The 19,685-nt window shown below is 34.9% G+C and overlaps 1 protein-coding gene and 1 long non-coding RNA gene across 6 annotated transcripts in view; one reads left to right on the forward strand and one right to left on the reverse strand.

Annotated features, from left to right (window-relative positions):
* Positions 1 to 19,685, forward strand: part of LOC145734828 (uncharacterized) — a 40,528-nt gene that overhangs the window by 423 nt on the left and 20,420 nt on the right. The window contains exons 2-20 of one of the 4 annotated variants that reach the window (XM_081988464.1): positions 1,241 to 1,397; positions 5,661 to 5,726; positions 6,822 to 6,960; positions 7,021 to 7,142; positions 7,200 to 7,425; positions 9,230 to 9,460; positions 9,515 to 9,633; positions 9,696 to 9,884; positions 11,047 to 11,378; positions 11,437 to 11,779; positions 11,838 to 12,012; positions 16,349 to 16,824; positions 16,875 to 17,204; positions 17,722 to 17,843; positions 18,067 to 18,078; positions 18,158 to 18,440; positions 18,493 to 18,671; positions 18,727 to 18,878; positions 18,974 to 19,132. In XM_081988464.1, the coding sequence (XP_081844590.1) occupies positions 1,272 to 1,397; positions 5,661 to 5,726; positions 6,822 to 6,960; positions 7,021 to 7,142; positions 7,200 to 7,425; positions 9,230 to 9,460; positions 9,515 to 9,633; positions 9,696 to 9,884; positions 11,047 to 11,378; positions 11,437 to 11,779; positions 11,838 to 12,012; positions 16,349 to 16,824; positions 16,875 to 17,204; positions 17,722 to 17,843; positions 18,067 to 18,078; positions 18,158 to 18,440; positions 18,493 to 18,671; positions 18,727 to 18,878; positions 18,974 to 19,132 (3,781 nt within the window). In that variant the 5' untranslated portion in view covers positions 1,241 to 1,271. Of the gene's footprint in view, positions 1 to 1,240; positions 1,398 to 2,742; positions 2,900 to 3,031; positions 3,056 to 5,660; positions 5,727 to 6,821; positions 6,961 to 7,020; positions 7,143 to 7,199; positions 7,426 to 9,229; positions 9,461 to 9,514; positions 9,634 to 9,695; positions 9,885 to 11,046; positions 11,379 to 11,436; positions 11,780 to 11,837; positions 12,013 to 16,348; positions 16,825 to 16,874; positions 17,205 to 17,721; positions 17,844 to 18,066; positions 18,079 to 18,157; positions 18,441 to 18,492; positions 18,672 to 18,726; positions 18,879 to 18,973; positions 19,133 to 19,685 lie in introns of those variants that run through there. The other 3 variants (XM_081988477.1, XM_081988472.1, XM_081988466.1) reach the window with 3 other exon arrangements.
* On the reverse strand, positions 1,541 to 3,184 carry LOC145734914 (uncharacterized). 2 transcript variants are annotated; one of them, XR_014179551.1, is made up of 4 exons: positions 3,095 to 3,184; positions 2,366 to 2,528; positions 2,054 to 2,308; positions 1,541 to 1,994 (listed from the first exon to the last, which is right to left on the reverse strand). It is a non-coding gene; the product is annotated as an uncharacterized LOC145734914 (long non-coding RNA). The 2 variants fall into 2 exon arrangements; XR_014179550.1 differs by having other exon boundaries at positions 1,541 to 2,308.

Consider the following 19,685-nt stretch of genomic DNA (forward strand, 5'->3'; position numbering starts at 1 on the left):
TTATGACCACGCAGTCGTAAACAAAATCGATATTCACGTTGATCTCAAGTTTATCTACATTGATTTCACATTTCACACTTAAACGAATTACATCTGGGTAGTCATTTTAATTTCTTATTAATGTGGACTAATGCTCTTTAGTTTAATTGACCATAGTCTACTTTCTTTTGCACTGATGCGAATCTCTTTTGGTGGTTTTGTACCAAAAGAAATATGAGATTCAGTTTGATGTCCAATACTTTTAATAACTTCATCATTCTTCTAACTTAAAGCTAACCTCAAATTTTATGGATTTGAGCTCTAGTAATTGCACCTGTTAAGCTAATTATACTGAAATTTGGCTTGTGTGACAATTTGCATATGAAACTCTCACATTCACTGATTTGGCTTATGATAAGCCCACATTTGCATAAATCACAGTTTGTAATTGGTCAGAAAAAAACCAGCAAGCTAAAACTGCTTTTTTTGATCAATCACAAACACACACTGCCCTAAAATTTAGGAAACTGCTGCTCATGTAGAGTTACCAAGAGATAAAGTGACTTAAAAAACTATTATGCTAAGTCCACATGTGCAGCATTTGTCTTTATAATTGTCTAATTATAACCGAGACAGATGTCACTTCACCAGGTCTCCTTTTAAGAGTGAGATTTTTAAATATTCTAAAACATCCAAAAACCTCACTTCATAGAAATTACCCTAAATAACGTATTACTAACTAACTTTATAAGTAACTATTGAAGTGAGAAGTAATCTAAGTAACTTTGATATAAGAAAACAAGCAGTTTGATAAATTTAGTTTCAAACTAATTTAGAAAAGTATACTATTCTCTCTAGACAGAAATTATTTTGTTTTTACAAGCTTATCAAGTTTTGTTAAAACATTTCTGCTGTTTGGGTAGCAGTATTGTATTACAATATCGACATGTACTAATAAAATACAAAAAATAATAATACATGATACATGTGAGAAGTTTTTTATACCTACATAGACTGTTTTTAAAACCAGCTGTAGGACCAGCTCTGAATATCTTGTTTAGATGATTCATAGCAGCTATATCTACCAACTAGTAGGTACCAACCCTGTTTGTGTACCTATAAAACATTTTCCTGTTATTTTTCAATTATTTGGTGTATAAGGAATTTGAGCTTATTTCTCCTTCTTTGACTATTGTGAAATCAAATTTCTGGTGGGGGGTGGGAAAATCCTTTTGTATTGTAAAAAAATATTTTTTTGCAGCATTTGGTGGGACTGACTTATGAAGTAAGCCATGTCTCTACCAGTATCTCAATATGAGGAACTGCTAGCTGAGGTACGCGGCCTTAGGCGTAAGGCGCAGAGAGTGCAACAGTTAGCACGTCCTTTAATAGGAAGTAGTTCTCAACATGGCCGTCTGGTATGTATTAGTAATTATTTAGACAATACTTGGAAAGTACCTCGGAAAGTACATATTGTATACTGTGGTAGTTCCATATAAGAATGGGAAAGCTCTGCAAAAATCCTGAATAGAAAGTAATTTATATCTTTTTCTAAAACACACTGAAACCTGCAATTTTATTCAACTTATCCTAAATATTTCAGTACTAAAATGTTATTATAGAAAACTTGATTTGGTGACTTATTGCATGAGTTACCATCTTCCACATGTTCTCAAGAAAAATGAAGAATTGCTTTGTAAGTAACTGAGATGTGACACATATTATCTTAAATACAGTGACCAATTGTCAAATTATGTCACCTCCGTTTTTGGCATTCTGACACAGGTCACTTTTTTCTATTTTTGTTCAGAGCATCAGTTAGCAATAGTTCTCTCTTGAAAGTAGGGAAGTGTTGACAGAATGTGACAGAAGAAGCTGACAATGGCGAGTTCCCGTCACATTCTACAGACCTTTCTCTTGATAATCCCCTCTTTTGAAGAATATGCACCCTGGTGTATGGTCCTTTAACGACGTATTACTACAGTTACATATTCCTAAGTGTATGGATACTGAAACTGAAACATTTATTAATCATATTTTTATGAGTAAAATTTGTGTTTTCCCATAGTAATACTTGGTGCATTCTATTAGCTTATTAACGGGCTGAATGTTATGTGATGGTAACAGTCTCCAAAAGTCAATGTGTGACCAGGCATTTAACAACATATTTTTTGACTAAAATGTTCTTTCTGCACCTGAAAGTTCCCCATCATGAAAGGATACTCTTTATCCAAAATGACACTCTTTAGTCAAGATTCAAAATCTTCATAGATAATTCTCAGTATTCCACACCTGTGTTTAGCCTATTTTAGTTCAGAATTCAGGATAACTGTGTGATAGAATATGTTATCAGCTTTTTGCATTTGAATGATTGTTAACAAATCACCTGGGAACAACACAACTGCTGAAAGGATCTTGCGGTTTCCCCACTTCTGACTGTCGCCCCCTATGAAACATCTGGTTTCGCCCTGCTGCTAAAATAATTCACCCACTTTATCACCCCCTCTCGGTATTTTAGTTTGTTCCAACTTTCCTGGCAGACTGGAGGTCTATAACAACGTTATTACCAGTCATCCGTTTACGTTTTCGTTTATTATCTCTTATCAGGTAGATAGTACCTGACTATTCACCCACAAGAACAAAGTCTACACTAATCTTGTTTATTATTGTAAGTGTATTTTGAGCTAATTATTACTCATCATATCAATGTTTCCTTTGGGGGAAAACGAACAATTATATCGAATTTGATTTTAGAATTATTTCAGTAATAAGTGTACAAGGTAAAAGGTAAAAAGCCGCGGGATAAATTCGACCGCGTATCGACTGTTTCAGTTTCCTGCTACCGTTCTGCAGTGCAGCACAGCTGTTTCTATTATAAAACGTTCAAAGTGTGGGCCTAGTTTGTATGAGAACTAAGCTGGTTAGTGCTTTATTTTAACACACATTTCCAGTTTGGACTGATTAGTTTTGTTGTCGTTTAATTGGTGCCATGTGTGTCGTGTTACCCTAATGAATCACTTTAATGCAACCAAGGTTGCCTATAGAGAGTACCTATTATGGGAGTATAATGTTGTGTGTATGTGTGATTTGAGAGGTTTTTAATTCTTATACTCACTTGGTTTAGTAGAGTGATGTTTTTTTAAGATATTTTCAGGAATAACACTTTTTTTATAGCCAAACAGCGGTGTTACAGACATAGTTTCTCTCAGCCGCAACTAAAAATATTGATTACATGATAGTTATTTTTATTGGGAGGAAATAATAACTTTTGTTCAGTTTATCTGGATAGAATTAAAAAAGTTAAAATTAAAATGAGTTTTATATTGTGATTTATTGATATTTTTTAAAATAGCAGTTACAGGGGGGTAGGGTAGTAACAGTAGGAAATTATGTGGTGTTTAATAGGAAGTCTAAATAGGAAGTCTGTTTGTGTCAATCTTTTTCAGGACGGTATTCTTTTGCTTGCACAAAACTTATTTTTCTGTTCTTGAACAGTTTATGACTGTCAATCTCACTTTTACAGAGTGTTTCCGTGGTTCAAGGCGTTATCTCAGAAGCAGTTTGAAAAATATTTACAAAAATTTAGTCAATTTGTGACAAGGTAATTCTACCTAATATAAGTGATAGTAAACTTGCTCTTGACGACCATGATCATATAGGTACTGTTTAAAATTAAATTATTCCTGTTTTGTGAAGAGGTTTTGGTAAAATAAGTAGTATTACACTTTTTAACTTGTTTTTACAAAATCACTTAAGTAAATTATTAAAATTTATTATATCAAATGATACCCAAAAGCAAACTCTTTGGCGTCAGTTTATCATGTGACTATTTTGTTTGTAAATGACCACAAGTATCACAGTCAGATGACGTCACAAACACGCCCTTTATCAAGTTATTATTATCTGAAATATGCTGACCTTAACTTGCCATTTGTACCAGGTAGAAAAAAACACACTTTCCCTTCATTGATTCATGTTTATGGTTTATTTGTAGATATCCAAACTGTATTTCCAACTTGTCAAATCTACTGGTTTTGGTTTTGAATATAATAGTGGCTATTTAGAATTAAAGTTCGTCTATCATACATGTTTAACGACAGCTTAAGCTTAAATTTGATTGTAAGTTTGAACACAGTTTGAAAATTACTTTAATAATTATCTTTTCACAACAACAAGCAAAAACTCACACCAAACGTCTAAAAGTTACCCAAAATCCACTAACAAAAACCTTGTAGATAAACAGGAAGACGTGAAAGAGCCATGAAATATGAAAATAGCACAAACAAAAATAGGAAAGACCTATTTCCTAACATATTTCAGACGCCTGTTTATTTAATTTTTACATCCCTGGTGCACCATAAAACACAGTAGGTTTTATAGAGGCGGTTTCTTTAAGGTAGTTTGGGGCAGTAATGGTTTTGGTACCTAGGATATGCCGGGTTTATTATGTTTCTCTAGTTTAGTTTTGTTCGTCGTTTCGTGTAGCAAACATTCGGTTTCACTTTTTGGAAAACAAATGTCGGTTTTAACTGAGTGGTTCCAAAAAAGGCTTCCAATAACGAGTATTTTAAAAAAATCGTCTTTCAAAAGTATGGAATACACAATGTTTTACCCAGGCATTACTCACTCCCAGTTCAGGTTAGTGTCATTTTAACACAAGTTTATATCTCACAAAGTTTTTAGCTATACAACTGTATTCCAAACTGTATAGAGAAAATGTAGGGTAATTTATGTAATTTTCAATTTGTTTGAGGATTTCAATCACAATGTGATGGTGTAAAACATCAGTAACTTTTGCATGAACCGAAACTAACTAAGCTAGAGTAATAGGTAATATTACTAAAAATGCTTCCGATAATGCAACTGCAAATATTACAGTAATACTGATAAGTATGTTTTGGTTTCTTATCGCACATGTTATTCCATAATTATTGACTTCTATTATCCTAGTTTCCCGTACTTACATACGTTTTGCTGCTGTACTTACAGAAAATTTGCTGCGGTTATTTTTAATTAGCAGTCTTATTTAATTTTTTCTTACCTCATTATGATTTAAGGTTCTCTCATTACACACTTGTTTTTTTCAGTCCGTGTTTTTCTTCAGGTCATTACCATTCAATCACTTTTTATGCTTGACACAACCTTGGCACTTATCCAGATCGCTTAGAGCCATTTAAAAATACTTTCTCGGACCTCACAACTTCCGACTTTTTCTCTGTTTTTCGAGCCTACAGAAAAATTATCTAGTAGTTTTACGAATGGAAAAACATTTTAATCTTTCACGTCATTAATACCGTATTTTTTTTATAATTAGATCAGTTCAGTAAAACGCATAATTGAGCGTGTTCGTTTCAGTTTGTGCTCTCGCTTATTGACCATATCCACGATGCACCACTTTGTTTTACACACTACAAACAGTAAAACAAAAACCAATCTTATAATGTTTTTCTAAACCTAAAACTAAGTCAGAATCATAGATTACTTTAACACATTCACCAGCTGCAATAATTTATAATGTTTTAATTCTCCGGCTGGGTTTTATGTCTTTCTGATTAAAATAGCTACTATAAATCGTGAAGTAGTAATACTGTTTAAGTGAGCCTGAAATAATCCAATTTTAGTGTCTTTGTGTAAGATTTGATTCTTTTATTGCTGTGCATTTAAACTGTTTTATTTTTCAGGATGACTCTCCCTTAGACTACACCATGGAATTCTTGAAAAGGCACGACAGATCCAACTCACCTAATGTAAGTAACCTACTTTATGTAAAAGCTGCACTCAAACCACGTACTATTTAAATTAGGCAATTTGCAGCCAGTATGTGATTACCTAAGACTCTAGGACTGACAAAACCACCACCCACTTTTGATTTTGCAAATTCCGCAGTGATTATAGCCTAAACTACTTGACCCCGTTTCGGGTACCAACATCATTTGACATCTTTAACCTTTCTTCGACGTTGCAATGTTCCGCTTTTGGCGATTTACCTTATTTGAGTTAGGTCACTACTTTGTCGACCTTCCTGCAATTTTCAAGGCGCAGAAAACAGTTTCATTCAATTCATATGCATTTTATTGTTGTAGCTCATCCTAGCTGACTTGATGACCCTTAGAGTGTGCCTCGTTGTTTTCTAAAGGTTACTCTGCTATTTATGTTGACATTTTCTGTGTAAAAATACACTTAGCTGTGGCAATTCAGGAATAGAATGTATTTTAAATCAATGAATCATCTTAAGAGATCCGAAATTTTATTAAATGCTTTCATTACCTTATTACTATAATATGATTTGATATTTTAGGTCTAATTAAATTTGTTTTCCTAGGTCAAACTGTAATGCGTACCTATTAGACCTAAACAGATTGTCCATTTCAAAGTTTAAAAATTTGATTTATAAAAACTAATTTGGACATCTAATTTTGGTACACCTTGTAGCTTATCAGAAGTTATTAAAAATATCTACATTCTTTCAGTACATCTGAATCCAAGTGTTTTTGTTTTTATCAAAAAATGCCTAATAGGTATTTATGAACACATTAAATGCGTCATATTTGATTACAGAAGTATAATGACTTCCTTAATGATTTTGATTTGTGGTCTGAAGTACATAGAAACTCTTAAAATTACAGATTTTTCTATATCATTCATTTAAGTATAGTAACATTGCGTTCTTTGTAATTTTCCTGTTGATTCTGTGTTGAATTTTTTAGTAGGCAAAATGGTCAAAATACATCAGATTCCATACTGTGTACTGCTTACATTATAAAATTCTTATTCATTGGATTATTACTTATGTAAAAGACTTTGTTACTCTTTGAATACTAAAAATGAGTATTTTATTTCAGTATGAAAGGGCTGCATCAGATCAAGACCACTTGTCTAGTGAAGACGAGTTCCGTTTAGGTATTCCCAAAGGACGCAGCACTGGTCAGATGTCTGTCAGTAGCGAACCAGTAACAAGAGTGACAGGTCAAGTACCTACTGGTACGCCCTCTCTATTCTAATTTATTTTGAAAATGAAACATGTAGGAAGTATATTTTCAGAATCGATGTACCACGGTGCCTGGCCAAATGTCACTCGAACGAGCATGTGGAACTCCGAACCGACAAGTTTGGGCCAGCCTGGTTCCGGCACGCCTCAACATCGAAAGGACTCCACCCATAATGTATAATGCACGGCATTGCGTGACGCCGAGACTTTTTTGACGCATTTTTTCTTGTAGGACGTGGGATCGGTTATGTCATTTGCGTCAAGTTCTGGCGGGGTGCCCATCGAAAGGGTTTTGGGTAGTCCCGAACAGAAATGGGCGTCGCAACAGCTGGAGGCAAAAATGGACGTGGTCAACAGTTTGTTGTCCATGTTAGGTAGCCAGGAACACGTCGATATGGGCGAGACTTTGTTGGCGTTGAGCACTTGTCCGGAAAGTTGCCTGGCAATGAGACAGTCTGGTAAATTTTCTGTTTTAATTAATAAATTATGCTTGGAAATAGGATGAACCTTGGAAATAGGATCTACACCATTTACACATGTAGTTTAGAAAATATCACTTGGATTTTAGAAATATAAGTTGGATTTCAGAGTCTATAACTTGTATTTCATTATCGTAAATTTGGTTTTTGAAAACGTAATCGTTTTCTATGTGGTTATTAGTTTATTGTTTTTTTTTAATATCACTTTAAGCAAAAAAACCCGCCCATCGGGACTATTAATTTATATAAAATATACAGGGTGTCCCATAACTATATGACAATCTCTCAGGGGCATGCAGGGGAGGTCAAAATAATACGATTTGTTCATATAATTTTTTTTTAAAGTCACTCTTAAGGGAAATATTGAGCCCCAAAGAACTGCCTTCCAATTAACGTTTTTGGTCGTAACTTTTGAAACACTTTGTATATTGTAATGATTATTGGGTTTAATGTTTTATCGAAAGAGACCTTCTATTTGACATGAAAACCAGGTATCTCGTCTTCGAAAGGCAGGAACTAACTGGACCTAAGACACAATTTGCTTAAACTTTGACAGCTGTCATTATTTTCAGCTGCAAACGCCATTAATGGATACTCTTGACATTTTTATCGAAAAATTGTACTCTTCCTTTATTTCGATAAAATAAACGGTTTTCGAGATAAATCGATTTTTCATTGAACTGCTTAAACCACAATGTTATTAAAAATATTCGTTAAACTATTTACTTTTTTTACTTATTTACTTTTTTTTTACTTTTTTTGCTCAACTTTATCACAAATGGCCACGTCTAAAATCCAACTGCCCTTTTCTATAATACAAGTGACTAATCTGAAATACAAATTGCAATTTCGAAAATCAAAGTTATTATTCTAAAATTGAAAGTACCTTTTGTGAAATACAAGTGATATTTTTTAAATCCATCTTAAGGTTTCTAAAATTCAACTGACGCTTTCTAAACTACATGTGTAAATGTTGTAGAATATTTAAACCAATTTGTAGAATATTAAAAATAATATTTGTGCTTGTGTTCACTTCGGTAAAGAATTTACCAATTTAGAGCAAGGCCAAATCCAAAAATAAACACGCGGAGGGAGTTTGATTAATGTTTGTCTGAATGTGAAATGTTTTTAGGTTTGCAATTATCATGGGGCGTTCAGTAACAAACCAGTGTGTTAAAATTACTCTATACAATAATTAACATCTTGTGACGAATTGTTGATAATGGCACTATAAACTTCTTAGGCACTTTGTTGAAAATGTTGAATTTTCTGCAAAACCTCTTGACCCTGACCTACCATATTACCAAGTTATGCAGTAAATAATAGTTATAAAACACGCTACACTTGTAGAGAAATTTCAAAGTAGTTGCGTGTCCAAAGTATTTGTGCTTATAAAAAAAATTGAGAAGGATCAATGACTGCTAGACAGTATGTAAAACGTAAACGTTGGTAAATACTTTATTTTCGAGATACAAGCTGTTGAAATGCTATTACTTCTTCCATTTTTACTTTTGCAAAAATTTCAAAAATTTACCTGTTCCATTTTATATCTTGTGATTTCAAGAACACAGAGTGTTTTTTTAATTTTGGGGTTAATCCCCATATATTGTTATTGGTTTTGTATTTTATTTTTTTATACGTTTAAACAACTGTAAAACAGACTGGCAAATCATCGTCATGTTATTTTCAGGGCCTTGTATCTCTGTTTTTTGTTTACGGTTTTAAAAATAATTTTGAAGGGTTACACTTTCTTCAATTGACTGATGAATTGATTTTTTGACAGGTTGCATCCCGTTATTAGTTCAATTAGTGCAATCGGACAAGGAGGGCGAAAATAGAAAAAAAGCAGCGCAAGCGCTACACAATTTAGTCAATTCACAACCCGATGAAAAAATTCGAAAACGGGAGGTTAGGATATTAAAATTGTTAGAGGAAGTTCGGCGATACGTTGACTGCTTAAAATACGGCTTACACTACGAAGTTGGTATGGTCGAAGGTTCTTCTCAGCCTACAGGTATGTTACTTATTGCGCAGTCAATATTATTTGGTTATATTTCGGTTTTTCTAGATGACGACAAACACCCTGTACAAACAGTGGCACATTTGATGAAGTTGTCATTTGACGAAGGACACAGACAGGCGATATGTCAGTTGGGAGGTATTCACACGGTAGCTGCACTAGTTGAGGTAAGACTTTTTGTTTGACTGATGGTATTTTTTGGTCTACAAAACTGTATGTTATTTTACAGACTGAACATTCGTTGCACGGTAGTCAATCGCAAGAAGGGCATTGCATATTAATGCGCAGGTACTCCTGTATGGCCCTTACCAATCTCACGTTTGGTGACAGCGGCAATAAGACGTTGTTGTGTTCGTTAAAGGAGTTTATGAAATCTCTGGTCGCACAATTGCAGAGTCCGAGCGACGAACTACGACAAGTAAGTATATTTAAAATAAATAAAACCGATTTATTTGAGTCACTTTGACTCCTTTGAGCCTCATCCTACTTTGGATTATCCATAGTGACTGTGCTTTTGTGGTAGCAAAAGATTTGTGTAGATCAGAACAAACCAATATTGAATTGCCCAATTATAGTACTTTTTTTAATCACACTCAATAAAAATTTTCATAATAAGCGTTTGGGAGGCAATTCCCCAAAATTTGATTGCAAAGTTGGTGGATAGCATGCCAAGAAGGGTTGCGGAGTTGCAACAAACTGCTGGGGGACCGACAAAGTATTAAGAACAAATGGGTTTGTAGCCCGCAAAGTCATCGGATATGAAGGCTGTGGACTTATGAAGGATGTTCACCTAAAACGGATGAATTGAAATGTAATTTTGCTAATCTTGTTTTAAATTCAATAATTTCTAATTTAAAACAAGAGGATTAAAAAGAACCATTTTTTTTAATATCGTAAACGCCCCTTAATCGCCAAACTGGCGAAAACGTCTAGAGATATGAATTGGATTACTAAACAAATAGTGTGCTTCTCTATCCAATATCATTATTTTCCATAAAAATGACTGAACATGCTAAGATTTATGATAAAACATATGATTTTCTTTTCAAATTTTTTTTTGGGTCGCCCTGTATCTCGCAGTGTATGTTTTTTACTTAAATTGGGTAGTTTTAAGTGTAAACTTGCTAATCCCGCTCTTCTTCCACAAAAGATCTAAAGAAATTGTTTAATTTTAAACAAGAGAATCAAAAGTAACCACATTTTAAAAATGTTGCAATAAATTTTGTAAACGGCCTTTAATCGCCAAACTGGCGAAAACGTTTAGAGATATTGACCGCAAGACTCGATTAAGGCTATTGTAAAACGTAAAAAATGTTTTTGCGAGAAATGGCGTTATACCGAATTTTTCATTTTTTGACTACACCTCAGTCACACCCTGTATACTCGGATCCGTGACACCTTTCAAAAAGATCATTTAGGTCAAAAGAAAGAGGAAGAAAATACCTTTTAATCCTCAAAAAAATTATTAGAATCAAGTAAATCAATTTGAAGAAGCAGCCGCTCAAAAAAGAGCAAAAATTTTGCTGTCCCATTCTTTTTGACGAGCAGTTTATTAAGTAGTACTGTTTTTTGTATTCCAGGTTACTGCAAGTGTGTTGAGAAACCTTTCTTGGAGAGCGGATTCAACGAGCAAGGAAATTTTAAGAGAAACTGGTAGCGTGACCGGCCTGATGAAGGCGGCCATGCTGCCAAATAAAGAGAATACATTAAAATCCATTTTATCGGCATTGTGGAACTTGTCAGCGCACTGTACGGAGAACAAGTCCGAAATATGCGCTGTAGACGGTTCCTTAGCTTTTATTGTCAACATGTTAACATATAAAACACCTTCCAAAAGTTTAGCCATTATCGAGAACGCTGGGGGTATTTTGAGGAATATATCCAGCCAGATTGCTGTCAGGGATGATTACAGGTTACAATTAGTCGTTTGGTTCTCTGGATTTTGTGTTCTATCTCCACATTATCAATAGGGCGATTCTCAGACAACACGATTGTCTACACATTTTGCTGGACCAGCTTAAGTCGCCCAGTTTAACGATAGTCTCAAATGCTTGCGGTACTTTGTGGAATTTGTCGGCAAAGAACGCTCAAGATCAGGACGCTTTATGGCAAATGGGGGCGCCGGCAATGCTACGCAGTCTCAACCACTCAAAACACAAAATGATCTCAATGGGATCGAGCGCCGCTTTAAAGAATTTGCTCAGTTGCCGGCCGCAGTCAAGTCTAACTCAGAAATTGGACTCGACCGCGCTGGCTTTAAATTTACCCGAATTGCCTACGTTAGGTGTTCGAAAACAGAAAGCTTTAATGCAGGTAAATTTTTGTTTTTCTCGCGTAAATTATAATGGTAATGGCACGGTTTTGCTTTCAGGATCTAGATAATAGCCTGAGTGAGACTTGCGAAAACATCGAAAAGGATTCTCCAGTTAAAACTAGTAACGACAGTAGCGCCGACTTGACTAACGCTTTTGCAAGTCTCAATTTAAATCAGCCTTCCACCAGTTATGGGTTGGAGATGAAAATGCCAAAAGTGGCCCAAAATTATGGTAAGTTGTTGATTTTGTTGTTATTATGATATATCAATATAAATTGTCATTCTTCCCTGTACCAAAGTCAAAAAAGACCAAAAATAGATCTTTTTATTGATCAATAAAATTGTTAAACGCTTTTACAGTACTTTAAATCTATTTTGCTTTTGACTGTTCTAGAGATTAAGTATTGTTATTTGTGGTATTACGTATCTACTTGTCAAAGTGTGCTACAATATATTCTAAAAACTTTGAATTGGCAAAGTTTGACTCAAATTAGATTAACTCAAACAAGATAATTAAACCAAATTTTAGGTGGTCAATATAGCTGCGTAGGAGAGAAATTCTTCCATAAATACAATTTTTGGGGGTTTCTTAGTGACGCGTTTATAATTTAACATTTTTTTACGTTAATGTTTTTTCCTAACAGTGGTAATATCTGATTTTTTGCAAATATGGTTAGTAACACATCAAAAAAGTGCCAAAATCAAGCCTAATTAACTGTTCACCCCTTGTTTATACTAACTAACAACATTCAAACTACGCATCTTAAAAACAAGAAATCAGCATGTCTCTTTATGGACATCAACAAAGCATTTGACAGCGTATGGCACAAAGGACTACTATACAAACTACACAAACTGAATACTCCAAAATACCTAATCCACATTACGAAAGGAAGGAAATGACAAACAGTCTTCTCCACAATACTTTTATTATGACCTTAGATGGTAAGGTCTGCTCGACAAGTTTCGGTCATATAAATGACCATCTTCAGGAGCTCCAATCAGTCGACCAATGTGACTACTGTCTTTTTACAAGGGGAGAGACAGAGAGACCCATGTTATGATGAAATAGTGAAATTAACAAAGTTAAATAGGTGAACAAAGCTCATTATGGAGAAAAATAACTATAGCACATTAAATCAAAAAATTAATTAAAATTGAAATGATGAAACAGCGAAACTCCTGTTTCATCGCCTTTTCTGTGGATGGTGCACAAGTGTTAAGCTCTTTTTTTCCCCCCTAGGGTCTCACCCAGCCCTAAATGGGTCTAGTTTTTAAGTTTATGTTTAATTTTAATTAATTTTTTGATTTAATGTGCTATAGTTATTTTTCTCCATAATGAGCTTTGTTCACCTATTTAACTTTGTTAATTTCACTATTTCATCATAACATGGGTCTCTCTGTCTCTCCCCTTGTAAAAAGACAGTAGTCACATTGGTCGACTGATTGGAGCTCCTGAAGATGGTCATTTATATGACCGAAACTTGTCGAGCAGACCTTACCATCTAAGGTCATAATAAAAGTATTGTGGAGAAGACTGTTTGTCATTTCCTTCCTTTCGTACTCCTGCGACTCCACTGAAAGAAAATGGACTACTACTTCCTTCTAATCCACATTATTATAAACTTACTGGGAAACAGACAATTAGAAATACAACAGACAACACCCTTTCCTTTCCTTTTATTCCTGAACAAGGACTACCACAAGGATCGCCTTTATCACCCTTCCTCTACAATATCTACTGTCATGACATATACAACCACAATCTACTTGACAAAAACTACATAAGCAAACATGACTACATTCTACAATATGCTGACGATACAGCACTCATAGTTCATGCCAAAACTACGGCTAAAGCTGTAGAGGAGCTTCAGACATTAACAAACCACACGACGGCATGGTTCTACAAATGGAGATTAACACCAAACCCCACGAAAAACCAACTGCTCTTACCAAATCACAAAATAAAAGACAACTCTCCTACAATAACAACAGACGGTAAGGAAACTACACCAAGCCCAGAAATAAAATACTTAGGGATAACACTTTACCAAAAACTCAAATTTACAAAACATGCACAAAATGTGAGAACTGAAATTATTAAACGAACTAAACATTTCAGAGCCCTGACGTACAAGAACAGAGGTATAAGCACAAAAACTGCAACTAAAATATACAAATCTATTTGCAGACCTTTACTCGACTACGGACACATACTAAGAGTTAATGCGACCAACAAAACAAAAAAACACATACGAACTACAGAAGAAATTGCACTTAGACTAGTAACCAAGATTAGACATCCTCAAAACCTGCTACATAACCCAACCAACGAATTACTCTACGAACGGGCACAAATGACAAAAATAACAGAACGATTAACGAAACTATAGGCAAAATGGAAAGGCAACCCCCACAACTGGACAATTATAAACCCCATCTCCTTCACAAGACCAAATAGATCTCGCTACGCCTTTCCTCAATATACTCTGTTGGAACATTTTACCTAAAAAAACGGACTAACTATTAATTTTAACCTTTTCTTTGTAAAACATTATTTATTTTTTTTTTTTAACAAATATTTATGTAGATACATTAAGTTTTGTTTCTGTAACATTGGCAGAAAGACCGGTAGATCGATAGCCTTTTTCCTCGGAAATAAAGATTGTTTATATATATATACAAAAAAAAACACAATTTACAAATCCTTTTACCCTCCACTGTTGGATTATGGGAACATACTGAGAACAAAAGCAACCGAAAAAACTAAACAACATATCCAGATTACAGAACAAATTGCTTTAAGACTAATTACAAAAATGCGACATTTGAATAACCCTTTACATAACCCACCTAACGAACTTCTTTATCAACACACTGAAATGCCAAGAATTTCCGAAAGATTGGTACAACTACAGACAAAATGGAAAAACAACCCTAATAACTGGACTATACTTGACCCTCTTTGTCTAAGAAGACAACACTCCCGACGTCTCTTCCCTTTTCGCACCCTATTCTAGCATTTTAGATTGTAAGCTGCACATTAATATCTTCTTTGTAACACTTATGAAAACATACAAGGTGCAATGTATAATGTTCGTAGAGACATTCTTTGAGTGAAAGCGTGATGGGTTTGACCTAATTTGTCTAATTTTTTTATACTATTTACTAGTTTAGTAGGTAATACCAAAACAAATTTATAAGACGGATTTTATAGATATAATAACATAAACAATCTTTATTTCCGAGGAAAAAGGCTATCGACCTACCGGTCTTTCTGCCAATGTTACAGAAACAAAACTTAACGTATCTACATAAATATTTGTTAAAAAAAAATAAATAAATAATGTTTTACAAAGAAAAGGTTAAAATTAATAGTTAGTCCGTTTTTTTAGGTAAAATGTTCCAACAGAGTATATTGAGGAAAGGCGTAGCGAGATTGTCTATTTGGTCTTGTGAGGGAGATAAATGGGTTTAAAATTGTCCAGTTGTGGGGGTTACCTTTCCATTTTGCCTCTAGTTTCGTTAATAGTTCTGTTATTTTTGTCATTTGTGTCCGTTCGTAGAGTAATTCGTTGGTTGGGTTATGTAGCAGGTTTTGATGTCTAATCTTGGTTACTAGTCTAAGTGCAATTTCTTCTGTAGTTTGTATGTGTTTTTTGTTTTGCTGGTCGCATTAACTCTTAGTATGTGTCCGTAGTCGAGTAGAGGTCTGCAAATAGATTTGTATATTTTAGTTGCAGTTTTTGTGCTTATACCTCTGTTCTTGTACGTCAGGGCTCTGAAATGTTTAGTTCGTTTAATAATTTCAGTTCTCACATTTTGTGCATGTTTTGTAAATTTGAGTTTTTGGTCAAGTGTTACCCCTAAGTATTTTATTTCTGGGCTTGGTGTAGTTACATTACCGTCTGTTGTTATTGTAGGAGAGTTGTCTTTTATTTTGTGATTTGGTAAGAGTAGTTGGTTTTTCGTGGGGTTTGGTGTTAATCTCCTTTTGTAGAACCATGCCGTCGTGTGGTCTGTTAATGTCTGAAGCTCCTCTACAACTTTTGCCGTAGTTTTGACATGAACTATGAGTGCTGTATCGTCAGCATATTGTAGAATGTAGTCATGTTTGCTTATGTAGTTTTTGTCAAGTAGATTGTGGTTGTATATGTCATGGCAGTAGATATTGTAGAGGAAGGGTGATAAAGGCGATCCTTGTGGTAGTCCTTGTTCAGGGATAAAAGGAAAGGAAAGGGTGTTGTCTATACGTATTTCTAATTGTCTGTTTTCCAGTAAGTTTCTAATAATGTGGATTAGGTATTTTGGAGTATTCAGTTTGTGTAGTTTGTATAGTAGTCCTTTGTGCCATACGCTGTTAAATGCTTTGTTGATGTCCATAAAGTGACATGCTGATTTCTTGTTTTCAAGATGCATAGTTTGAATGTTGTTAGTTAGTATAAACAAGGGGTGAACAGTTAAGTGCTTAGGTTTAAAACCAAATTGGTATGGCGGTATTTTATAGATATTTTGATAAAAACAGTGATCTTTATCATCAGTCTAACCCAATATTTTTGAAAAAGGCGTATCAAGTCTTCCTTACGTGCCGCAACTCACGCGTCGAACCAACCCAGCATCTTTTTTACCGGTGAGAACAAAATTTACCGACCGAGCCTACGAGGACGACCCTCCCGAGCAGCCGATCGATTATAGTCGGAAATACTCAGAGACCAAAACTGCTACAACTAAGAACATCATCCAAAAAGATCCGAAAGAAGACAAGTTCGGCTCGATGGAGTACACGGAAACGGATTTGGACCAACCCACAGACTACTCGCTAAGATACGCTGAAGACGACTCGGATTCGGACATTTGCGATAAAATTTCCAAACAGGAATACGTGCAGGATACAGTAAAAACCTACTGTACCGAAGGCACTCCATATGAAACTCCGTTTGTATTCTCCAACGCCACTTCAATGTCAGATTTGCGAAACGTGGACGAGAAAGCCGAAATTAACAACGACATGCCCACAACTGTCTCGAAGGATAACAAAGAGGTAAGAACATCGGTTTTATTTTATCAGAGTTCGGCAAAATATTATTTCAGATAAAAAACCTGGAGGAAAAAGACCGATGCTCCACCGAGGACATATCAGAGTTGGAGGATACGAAACGGCCCAAATCGGAGTTCAGTTCGGGCATGATGTCTCCGGAAAAGCCGGTTAACTACTGCGAAGAAGGAACTCCCGGGTGTTTTTCGCGAGTGAGCAGTTTTGGATCAGGACTGGATTCGTTGCCGACCAATCAGACCGTTGTAAAGATTGAAGTGAAACAAGAGGGGCACGAAACGAACGAGTCTAATACTTTAATGAAATTGGGCAAGACCACCAGCACTCCGAAATCACAGAATGAGACCAAAGTTGTCAAGTTCGAACAGGTGAGTGATTTGGTTTTTTACTAAGCTCCATCAATATTTTTGACATTTCACAACGTTGTTTCTAATTAATTTGAAATGGTACGTTCACATCAAGTTTAAGTAATTTCGGCCTTTTTGACCAATCACAAACTACCCACTGTGTTGTAAAAAAGATATCAAACACACAAAGACGAGAAGAGTCAGATTTATTAACATTGACGTTCAGGAAAAAACAAACTAACACTATACACCGCAAATTCAATAATTGCAAGATTATAGAAAGTTTGTTGAGGATATATGTATTTATAGCAATATTATTAGTAGTCATTGTACTATTTATTACAAAAATACACATAAAATAGGTTCAGAATGACAAACTGTCGAATATTACATCTGACTTCGTCCACCCCAATCCAAGTAATGTTCTTAGTTATTATTATTTGACTGCTAGAAACAGTTTGCAGTCACATAGCAAGAATGTGTAAAGAAAATGGTTGTTTAGTTTGTAGTTTTTATTCATTATTCTCATTTTTTTCAGGCGGTAAATTATGCCGAACAAACCCCCCTAATGTTTTCCAGATCTAGTTCATTGGCGTCATTGGATAGCATCGATCAGCATTCTATACACGACGATCGCAGTTCCGTCGTATCGGACTTTAGGTTAGTTTTTATTATCACATTATTATGATAGAGAAAAGTAGTTTGTGTTGTTTTTACGAAGAATTTACTAGATGCAGCAATTTATCTATATCTATCACTCTACTGAGATATCAAATCGCAGATTAACATTTATTTTGCATTTTCTAAAAATCTTAATTATTTAAAATCCTATATCGTCGATATATCATCTGACGTATCTTTCTTTATTTCTTGCTCCAAAAAGGACAAGTTCAGTGTGAGTATCATTTTTCTATTCTATACTTCGTCACATTTGACTGTTTTTTTTTTTAAATTTCATTTACTCTCTTTTGCAGTCGTTTGACTAGCGGTATAGTATCCCCAAGCGAATTGCCCGATTCTCCCACGCAAACAGTGCCATCAAGTCCGCGATCCTCCAAACAAAAATTGGAGTTTCCCAGTTCATCAAAACTACCCAGACACCTTGTGGACAATAAGCAACGAGTTAAAAGCAGCGTATTTGAAGATAACGTCACCAAATTTAAAGAAGAGAGTACTCCGATCCAGTTTTCCACCGCCACCAGCTTGAGCAGTCTCACTATTGACGATCATGACGATGATAATACTAATTCAACCAAGGTTAGTTTGATGCTAACGAAAATTACCGTTTATTCACGAGCAAGGTTTTTAGACTCCAACGGAGAATCGTGTAGTGAGCGGCAGTTCGGATTGCGGCCAAAGCGAACAACAAGAAAAGACTGACATGGATAAAGAGAAGGAAAAGGAGAGCTCGGACGATCTCAATGACGATTCGGAGGGGGATGAAGATATTTTGGCAGCCTGCATAAACGAGGGAATGCGATCGAATATGTAACTTTTAAAGAAGATTAAGGAGATTGTTTCTATAGATTTCTGTTCGTTTCAGATCTCAAGCGACCGCCAGTTCAACTCTCACTAAACTTCCATTGTCCACGTTTAACTACCGACGTTTACCAGTTCAAACTCCAAATGTTGTAGTTCAAGATCCGACTAAAACGTATTGTACGGAAGATACGCCAGCTGAATTGAGTCGAGTTGGTAAGTTTGGCATTTTATTTTAATTTTGTAAAATAATTTACCATGGTAGTATTATATTTTTTTTGCAATATTAAAACACAAACTTTTTGTTCCAGGGTCTAATTCAAATTTGAGCACCTTAACCATACCGAATGACAGTAAAAGCAAAGTGAGCGATTTCTCGGACGATTCCAGCAATTTGTCCACCGAAAACGAGAATATCTTAGCTGAGTGCATTCAGTCTGGCATGCCCAAACCTAAGACAGATTGTAAAGGTAAGTTTCGTAATTTTTAAAGCCGGAATTTTATAATACACTGACAATACTTTTTCCAACTGAATTTGTAATCCTAAAGAACGCAATTTGTCTCTAAACGAAGTGATTATTCACTGTTTATCATACTGTTAAGTGAAATTTGCCAACTCACAGTTAATACATCACAAAGGGAGTTCAGTAAGCCAAGTTAATAAGAACAATTCTGGTTAAAAGTAAGTTAAGTCTCCCAACTTTCAAGTCAAGTTGTTTGTTTATCAAAAATCACGTTCATCAAACCCAAATTTGGCAACATCGTACATGTAGTGTGAAATTAATAATTGAGAGTTTCATCAAAATGGTAAATCAGATCGAAATGAAAGGTTACATGGTCGTTATTTGACATCTGTCAAAATGAGAGTAGATCAGGTTTTACAAAACGGAATTGCCTTTTTGTTTTTTTTTTTCTTTTTATTAAGGAGAAAGAAAAAATTGTTATACCAGGTGTACCGGTATGAAATGAGCGTTTTCTTGTGAAAATAAAACACTAATTTTGAATGGGAAAGTAAAAAAAAAT

The sequence above is a fragment of the Ips typographus genome, linkage group LG1 (assembly GCF_016097725.1).
Source record: "Ips typographus isolate SLU linkage group LG1, UJ_Ityp_2.0, whole genome shotgun sequence".
Classification (NCBI taxonomy): domain Eukaryota; kingdom Metazoa; phylum Arthropoda; class Insecta; order Coleoptera; family Curculionidae; genus Ips; species Ips typographus.